The following is a 9581-nucleotide window of genomic DNA, read 5'->3' as shown; positions in this document are numbered from 1 at the left end:
TCCTCCTGCAGTGTTTTTCTTAAAGCGAGGAACAAAGAGTAGATGGGCATCCTGTGAACGAAGTGTACGTGACGGGCAATAAGGTATGAGAAGTTCAGTAAGATACTGCGGGCCTAAACTATTTACAGATTTATAAGCTAAGAGGAGTATTTTATAGCCAATGCGAAATTTTACAGGTAGCCAGTGTAGGGACGAGAGATCTGGGGTGATATGTTCGAATTTTCTAGCTCTAGTGAGCACCCTGGCTGCTGCATTTTGAACTAACTGAAGCTTGTGTAATGCTTTGCATGAGCTCCCTGCCAAGAGCGCATTGCAGTAGTCTAGACGTGAAGTTATAAAAGCATGCACTAGTTTCTCTGCATCTTTTAATGATAAAATATGCCGAATTTTGGCAATATTGCGTAGGTGGAAGAAGGCGGTTTTGATTGTATTGGATATGTGGGTATCAAATGTGAGAGTCGAATCAAAGGCTACCCCTAAGTTTTTAATGATGGTATTGTGTTTTACTGTTGAATTATCAAGATTAATAGCAGCATTTCTCAGTGAATGTATCTGAGTATCTGTACCTAGTAACAAGACTTCAGTTTTATCAGAATTTAACATGAGAAAATTTTGCATCATCCAGTCTTTAATTTCAGTTAGACATTCTGTTATTTTACGTAGACAAGCAACATCATTAGGTTTGGCTGATATATACAGTTGTGTGTCATCAGCATAACAGTGGAATTGAATCCCATGCTTACGGATTAGTCTACCCAGTGGCAGCATGTAGAGTGTGAACAATACAGGGCCAAGCACTGATCCTTGTGGAACACCGTATTTAACTTAAGTATGATTAGATGATTTATTATTCAGATAAACAAATTGATAATGATTGGATAAATAAGATCTGAACCAAGAGAGGGCAGATCCTTTTATTCCTACCAGATTTTCCAGCCTATCAAGAAGCATCACATGATCTATGGTATCAAATGCTGCACTAAGGTCAAGCAGCACCAGAATAGAGATATAGCCCTTATCATGTGAAAGGAGTAAGTCATTAGTTACTCTTGTTAGAGCCATTTCTGTGCTGTGATTTGGTCTAAATCCAGACTGAAAAATGTCATGAATGTCATTGTTTTGTAGATAAGAGCACAACTGCTGTGACACGACTTTTTCTAGAATCTTAGCAATAAAAGGGAGGTTTGATATTGGCCTGTAGTTTGCGAGTACAAGAGGGTCAAGATTGGGTTTTTTAATAATTGGTTTGATTACCGCTAGTTTTAGTGTTTTTGGTACATATCCAATGTTGAGGGATGAGTTTATTATTGTGAGCAATGGTCTAATGACTTTAGGTAAAATTTGTTTAAATAATTGTGTTGGTACAGGATCCAGTAAGCATAAAGTTGATTTAGATGAGCTAATTAAACTAAGCAAGTCATTTTCATCGACAGAATTCAAGTAGTCTAAGTGCACCTCAGAGCTGGCGGGGGGTTCATTAACAAAAGCCGATGTGACTTTGGACTGATTTTGGATTTTGAGGCGAATGCAATCAATTTTATCATTAAAAAACCTCATAAAGTCATTGCTACAGAAATCAGAGGGGACAATGGGGTTGATTTCCTTTTTGTTGCCAATTAGATTTGATACAGTGCTAAAAAGGAATCTAGGGTTGTCTTTGTTGTTTTCTATAAGGGAAGAGATAAGCGGTTTGTTTGTCTATTTGTTGTCTAAGTATACACCCTTCAGATTATTTCTTATTTGTAAGTAATGCACAAAATCTACCGTATGAACATGTCAACATAAGTCTTTAATTAAACTCGTTTTTTAAGGTCAATTTTTATCTATGAATTCTGGATGGAACCCAGACAGAGGAAAAAAAGAAGAATTTCAGAAATGTGGCTAGAAATGTATGACATCAAGGCAGGTGCACACCAACATGTAGGTGGTGAGCAGAAACACCTTTGTTCTTATGTAAGCAAAATGGAATGGGACCAAGCTTGTTTTTTGTTTTATGCTTGGCCTCATGGAATAATAGCTTAACAGCATAATCTATATTTAGATAGTATTTCTAGATGATGGGAATGTAAATATAATGGTCCTTGTGACCAAATGACGTATCTGTTTTGAACAAGTAAAATGCGTGCCAATAATTGTGTTTCAGGCAAGGATCAACTCCCTACAATCCTAAATAGGTTTCTTTAACAGGAGGAGCATGTAGGCTCTACAGTTCAAAGACATACCAAGGACATAGTGACAGAACATATAAGGTAAGCTGTGGACTAACTAATCATGCTTCTTTGTGAACGTGTGACATGCAAATTTATAATATGGTCACCAGATTTCACCAGGAGCCTGATTATTTAAATGCTCATTTTTATAATATTACTGTCTGTTTTATTAAACTAAAGCCAAAAAGTCTTCTGAAGGCTCTTGGACTTTAGCCCAATAAGCAATGTATTCAACACATAGGCCCAAGAAAGTCCACTGGCATCTCAACATTATGTGAAGGCTGAGAAAATCAAACCTCCTACATCTCATTCCACCATACCTAATAGTGTTAATTTAACACTGGTGAATTTGCTGTGTATGCTGGCCAATTAAGAACAGGGATACCATGGTCCTTTAACCAGGTACTGGTCTAAAACTTCCTGGTAGATGGCTGCATTGACCTTGGACTTCAGAAAACACAATGGACTAACACCAGCAGATTTCACAATCCTCTCCAGGATGCAGTTATCCCTATTGCTTGTACACATTTTTCTACCACATCTTTTCCTTCCCTTCGCCTCTCTATGAACGTACTTGGGCACAGAGCTCTGTGAACAGCCAGCCTCTTTAGCAATGACTTTTTGTGTCTTGTCCTGCTTGTGTAAGGTATTAATGGTCGTTTTTGGACAACTGTCAAGACAGTAGTCTTTACCGTGATCGTGTAGCACAGAACTAGACTGAGAGGCCATTTAAAGGCCTTTGCAGGTGTTTTGAGTTAATTAGCTGATTAGAGTGTGGCACTAGGTGTCTTAAATATTCTACCTTTTCACAATATTCTAATTTTCTGAGATACTGAATTTGGGCTTTTCATTAGTTGTCCGTTATAATCATCAAATTAAAAGAAATAAACACTTGAAATATATCAGTCTGTGTGTAATGAATGAAGATAATATACAAGTTTCACTTTTTGAATGGAATTACTGAAATAAATCAACTTTTACATGATATTCTAATTTTATGACCAGCACCTGTAATTGGTTTTACTCCTAATGTAAGTACATACAGTGGGGGTTCCACCGCGTTCATTAGAAGCATAGTGGATGCTATATGCATAAGGCCTAATGCTCTGCTCTTCTAGAAAAATGCAGTATTAATCTATTAAAATAACGGACACTGTGTGAGTATGTATAACGCAGTCAAAGTTTTTTAATTTTTATCTTTTGCGTTACCAGTAGAGTGGGAGAGAGCGCTGTTTTGCTGCATGAGCTTACGTGCCCCATCCCAGTAAACTTTTAGCCGTTGATTCCACGTTGAAATAACGTAATGCCTGCCGTCTAATCAACGTTCTCTTAAGGTTGAAAATGAAAGTTGAAAAGACGTCCAAACACAGACATTGAAAAGACGACTATTAGACGTATTTTGGACGTCCATTGACGTTATTAATTGGTCTCGAAATAAATTACTTGTATAAAACGCATTTTGGACATCTACTGACGTTTAAAATATGTCCTTGACGGACAGACTACTTTTAGACATATTTTGAACGTCCAGGGACGTTCCTTGTTTACTGGGATGCTGCTTTATTCAGGTGTGTTTCATGATTTGTGTGTTTAGCAAGGGTTCAAATGAAATACTGAGATTTGTCAGGTTCTAATATAGTATTTAAAACAATATACGATCACAAATGACACTATATTCATGTATTTATTTCATTTTTTAAAAGTATTATTCTCTTTTCCTCCTGTGGGTTTTTGAGTTCCATGTAGTAGCTCAGCTATACGGCTTTTGCGTTTGATACTGTTAAGGAGTAGATGAGATGATTTAATATACTCTCATGTACGAAATTCTAATCTGTGGTCATGTGCACATTATCCCTAGTCAGTGGGGGTCATACTTTCATACTTTTCATTCATTATCTGTAACCGCTTATCCAGTTCAGGGTCGCGGTGGGTCCAGAGCCCACCCGGAATCACTGGGCGCAAGGCGGGAACACACCCCGGAGGGGGCACCAGTCCCTCACAGGGCAACACAGACACACACACTACGGACACTTTTGAGTCTTTGGACTGTGGGAAGAAACCGGAGCACCCAGAGGAAACCCATGTGGACACGGAGAGAACACACCAACTCCTCACAGACAGTCAGCCGGAGCGGGAATCGAACCCACAACCTCCAGGTCCCTGGAGCTGTGTGACTGCGACTGTTTATGGACTTAGGAGAATCATAGTGGATGGTGTAGGGTGGGAGAGAGCGCTGTCTTGCGGCATGAATTTACTGTGCTGTTTTATTCAGAATACATCTGCAGATCTCCAGTACAAATACTGGGTTCATCTCCAAAAAAAAAAAAAAAACCCAGAAATGTGACTGGGGAAAAAGCCACTATGCTGCGAAAAATTTTACATTTTGAGTGATATACAGGGAAAGATAATCCACGGCAAGTCTTCCTAGCTCTTTTTAATTGCTAAATTAGCAAAACCAGACTAGATATATGTTATCTGACTTGTTTTTTTTTTTTATCAGAATTGTTATTGACAAAACAGGCAAGGCCGTGTTTGTCTGTGGGCTGCGCAATGCTGCGCAGTTTGGCGCACGTGACCAAAGCTGTAGTTCTTCCGTGCGCATGCGGAAGTAACGTTAGGTAGAAATACAGACTCAGCTTGAGAACTGAACTGAAATAAAGGGCTGGCTCTGTTGTTTCGCGTTTTCATTTAAACATATTTCGGTACACTAACGTTATGCAGTAGACATGCGCTCCGTGTTGAGTAAAGGTCTTGGTGGTTGTTCTCGTATGGTGGGTGAATTTGGGGTGTCCAGTGGAGTCATGTTTACAGTGGCCGTGTCCACTATTCTCTGTGTTGTCAGTGGTTATCTCCACATTTCAGAGCAGATACTGAGCTTAGAGTCGAGCTCTATTCTTAATGGTCAAGGTAAGGGCTTTGCAGAATTTACAGAGTATAAAATTGTTTACACTAACATGCATAAGCGGAAACCAAAACGTTTTATACAAGTAATTTATTTCGGGACCAAATAACGTCAATTGACGTCCAAAATACGTCTAATAGTCGTCTTTTCAATGTCTGTGTTTGGACGTCTTTTCAACTTTCATTTTCAACCTTAAGAGAACGTTGATTAGACGGCAGTCATTACGTTATTTCAACGTTGAATCAACGGCTAATTGTTTACTGGGTAGTTGCTGCAGAATGGGAGCGTCTTAAGACAAACATTAATTTTAACAAATAAATTAGGCCAACTTAGGACATAGGGTGTTTTTTTTAAACCAATTTTAATATTTAGTTTTAATAAAGATAAATTTGATTTCATTGGTTTAAACTATGATCGGGGATGAATGGGTTTAAACTATAATTTGTTCTATTATTCCTATCACCTGTATGTCAAAATTTGAATCTTTGAATATTGAAATAATGTATTAGGTTCTTTTAGCTATCAATCAAAGTTGTATAAACTCAATTATATTTACCTAAAGGCTTTCATTCACTCAGAGCATTGAACTGTTCTTAGTCCATACATTACAGCTATACTAATCAGTAATATTCCAAACATAGATATTTACCCTGTTATCAGCATCATTTTGCTACTTGCTTACTTACTTATTACCACTGTTATTAACATCATACCAGAATGACAGCTTTACCTATGTTGTTTTTGTGCCCAAATCCCATGTGATATTTAATGTTTGCCAACATTAATTCTTTCTCTTAATGTGAAACCTTTCTACCACAGTCCACAGACTCCTCATATACAGCTTTTACCATAAGGATGTGGGACACCTCTTCCTCAGTGTTGTTGTGCTGGTGATCTTCTGCAGTGGATTAGAGAAAGGAGTTGGCACAGTACGATTTCTACACCAGTTATTCCTCCTTTCCACATTTGTTGGCCTACTGCATGTTTTTCTGGAGCTGATGCTGTTTTCTCCACCCAACAGGAGCTTAGTTTCAGGCCTAATTCCTGTTTCTCTTGCCATTTTGGGTACAGTAACAATCAGGTCCCCCATGCGGAAGGCACTCCTTCTTGGAGTTAATGTCCCCACTGCATCTCTTCCATGGCTTCTTCTGCTTCTCTTCACATTCTTTATCCCAAACACTGTGTTTCTTTGCAATGCTGTGGCTGTAATTATAGGTGAGATATGTATCCTTTTTACAGGATAATATGTTTGTCTTAATTTTCATTGTTAAATCATGACTAATTAATCACAGTTGCAATTGCATAGTGTGTCCTTAACCAGAGCATTTTCCAGATGGCATGGGGTGGGTTTCAGTGTTGGAGATGTCAGAATCCAGAGCTTGTGTGCTTGAAAAGAAAATCCCTTTTAGGTTACTGAAGAAGATGGCAGGTGTGCAGTTTGTCCCTGCATCTGCTGAGGAGAGAAAAAAGACTCTACATGCCATGTAAGTGACCTAAAAATGTATCTAATTAAATATCTTGTGTTTTGACACTTCTGTAAATGCTATGGATGCCCCAATAGGCCAATTATTAAAATTAGATTAAAGATTCCAGAGTTTTATCGTCTTGTGCACACTGCACAGTAAATAGGCAGTAACTATATACAATTAATTTCTTACTTTGCTAGCCCTTAGCTAACACACAAGCTATTAAGGCAAATGTTCTATAAACTATAAAACAAAGTAAAACACTATAGGCATAATTAAACTAGAACTATACAAATATGGAACATTTCAAAATGTAAATAATAATTAAAAAAAAATATATATATATATATATATGTCAATTTGAATCAGAGAAACTTTATGGTTTTTGAAAAATACTTGCCCATTTTTAATTTGATGCCCTCAGCAGATTCCAAACAAGTTGGGAAGGTGCCATGTGAACAGCTGTGTTGCATTACCACTGTGTATAACAACACTGTAAACATAAAATATCAATTGTTTTTCAGGCCTGTAATTATTTATTACCTGGATAGTTTCACTAAGAATCCATGCTATTGTAATCCATGCAGAAAAGCAACATATTCCCTGAAAATGACTTGGGCAACATATTTCTCCAACACCTGTATATATCATTCACAGTTAACGCTGTCATCTCATATATGCATGTCACCCATCTATGTGCACTAATTCACCCTATACCATCATGGATGTTGGCTTTTGAACTGTGCACGTGTAACAAGTCATATGGTCACTCTCCTCTTTAACCCAGAGGATCATTTCCATCCATAACTTCCAAAATAATTTTACAAATGTCCATCTTAAAAGAGTTCAGGTCAAGAGAATATGGTAGCATTCCTGAATCCTGTTTATATATGGTTTCTTCCTTGCATTTTTGAGATTTAACTTGCATCTGTGGGTGCAGTGACGAACTGTGTGCATAGATAGTGGTTTTGGAAAGTGTTTCTGAGTACTTGCTTTTATATAGCTATTTCTCTGGATTCTCTAGATATTTTAATGAAATTATGTACTGTACTTGAAGAAGTCCCAAAGTTCTTTGCTATTATAAGTTGAGAGAGATTATTCTTGAATTGTTTCACTATATGTCTGCATAGCCCAATTTATTTCCTACCACAGGATGCTACTAAACTGGGAGTCTGAGACTAACACAGGCTTCTTCCAAGGCCATTTACATTTTTAATACTCCTGTCTTTGGACAGCTTAACACACCTTAATGACAGTAATAAACTTTATGCATTGTCCTCAGTGATTCCAGGCTGTGTAGGCTGTGTAGGCTGTGCACTACAAACCCAATAATAATAAACCCAATAATAATGAAGCAGTTAAAGGAGATGAATTAAAAAAAAAAAGGAAAGTCTATATTGAACTTTAAGAAATATCTGTTACATAGTTTATCATTCTCTCATTTGTGGTCTATTAGTTGTAGAATTTGGACAATAATATATATTTCACCTGTTCCAGATGCAACCCACCACCAGGATCATATCCTGTTCAGGCCTATGCTCCAGTACCCAATCTCACCCTTCAAGCTACAGAAAGCCTCCATAACCATTTAGATGGGTGGCCATATGCAGTCTACATGCAACAGCATGGCTTTGGGGCCAGCCATGGACACAGTCATTGGCATGGCTACGGATATAGCCATGGGCAAGATTGTGGACATGCTCATGGACACAGTCACCAGCATTTGGAATCAAGTGTCTGGACTCCAAACACTCCTCATGCCCATTCACAATTCAACCATTTTGTGAATATCACTGGGCCGACTTTCAATAACCAAACACAGGCAACACATCCAGCAATGGCTCAAGCTCCTCTGCCTGAGTCCCTTACTACTGCCACTGTGCTGCCCAGTTGAGCCATTTAAACCGGACCAGTTTAAACCTAAAGCACCTCTTCTCAACTCCTTGTGGCCCTATTCAATGCATTCATTCATTCATTATCTGTAACCGTCCAGAGTTACAGGTCCAGAGCCTACCTGGAATCATTGGGCGCAAGGCGGGAATACACCCTGGAGGGGGCGCCAGTCCTTCACAGGGCAAGACAGACACACACACACACACACACACATTCACTCTCACACTCACACCTACGGACGCTTTTGAGTCACCAATCCACCTGCAACATGTGTTTTTGGACTGTGGGAGGAAACCAGAGCACCCGGAGGAAACCCAGGAGGAGAACACACCAACTCCTCACAGACAGTCACCCGGAGCGGGAATTGAACCCACAACCACCAGGTCCCTGGAGCTGTGTGACTGCGACACTACGTGCTGCGCCCGTGCCGCCCCCTATTCAATGCATATATGTATGTATATATATATATATATATATATAACAACACACACACACACATGGACTTGCAGGAATGTTGTGAGGTATTAATAATATTAACAGTCCTGTTTATATCATATTTTATATAAAAGTTTTTTATTCTGTGAGTAACTGGACAGATGTGTCCTTTTATTTATTGTACAATGGGATAGTGATTAGTTTAACTTGAACAGAAATGTTAAACAAACTTCTTGGCTAAGTTTGCTTAGTTAAGCAAAGAGTGACTTTTTTTGTCTTAAACATGAAACAATATTGCTATTTTACTTCCTCAAAAAAGGGTTACAGCATGAAACACTACAAAACAACACATATAGTGTAATGTTTATATTATTTAAAGCTATTCAAGCTTTGTTCAAATAAGTAAATAAATAAATTATGATAATTCACACTTTGGAAAAAAAACCCTGAGTTTCATTGCCATATAATGCTGAAAAATTTAAAGTGCTGTGATGGGATTCTGTGTGTTGATGACCCTTCTTAGCTCAGCAATGATCCATGTACTTTTCAAGTACAGAAGCAATCTGACAAATCAGTTTATTCTGTCAAATTCAAAATGTGCGTATATCTGTATCTTAGCTCATGAATGGCCCCACAGGCTATCATTTAATGTATGTTATGAAGGAAAATGGATGA

The 9581-nt window shown here is 38.2% G+C and overlaps 1 protein-coding gene across 1 annotated transcript; it reads left to right on the top strand.

Annotated features, from left to right (window-relative positions):
• Positions 1 to 4801: 4801 nt before the first annotated feature.
• On the top strand, positions 4802 to 9184 carry rhbdd2 (rhomboid domain containing 2). The gene is made up of 4 exons (XM_066651344.1): positions 4802 to 5117; positions 5932 to 6336; positions 6446 to 6596; positions 8076 to 9184. The coding sequence occupies exons 1-4, from the start codon at positions 4937 to 4939 to the stop codon at positions 8470 to 8472; spliced, it is 1134 nt and encodes a 377-aa protein (XP_066507441.1). The 5' UTR covers positions 4802 to 4936; the 3' UTR covers positions 8473 to 9184.
• The last annotated feature ends 397 nt before the right edge of the window (positions 9185 to 9581 follow it).

The sequence above is a fragment of the Hoplias malabaricus genome, chromosome 18 (assembly GCF_029633855.1).
Source record: "Hoplias malabaricus isolate fHopMal1 chromosome 18, fHopMal1.hap1, whole genome shotgun sequence".
Taxonomy (NCBI): Eukaryota; Metazoa; Chordata; class Actinopteri; order Characiformes; family Erythrinidae; genus Hoplias; species Hoplias malabaricus.
Note: the sequence above shows the minus strand (reverse complement) of the source record. Positions and strands in the feature narration are given on the sequence as shown.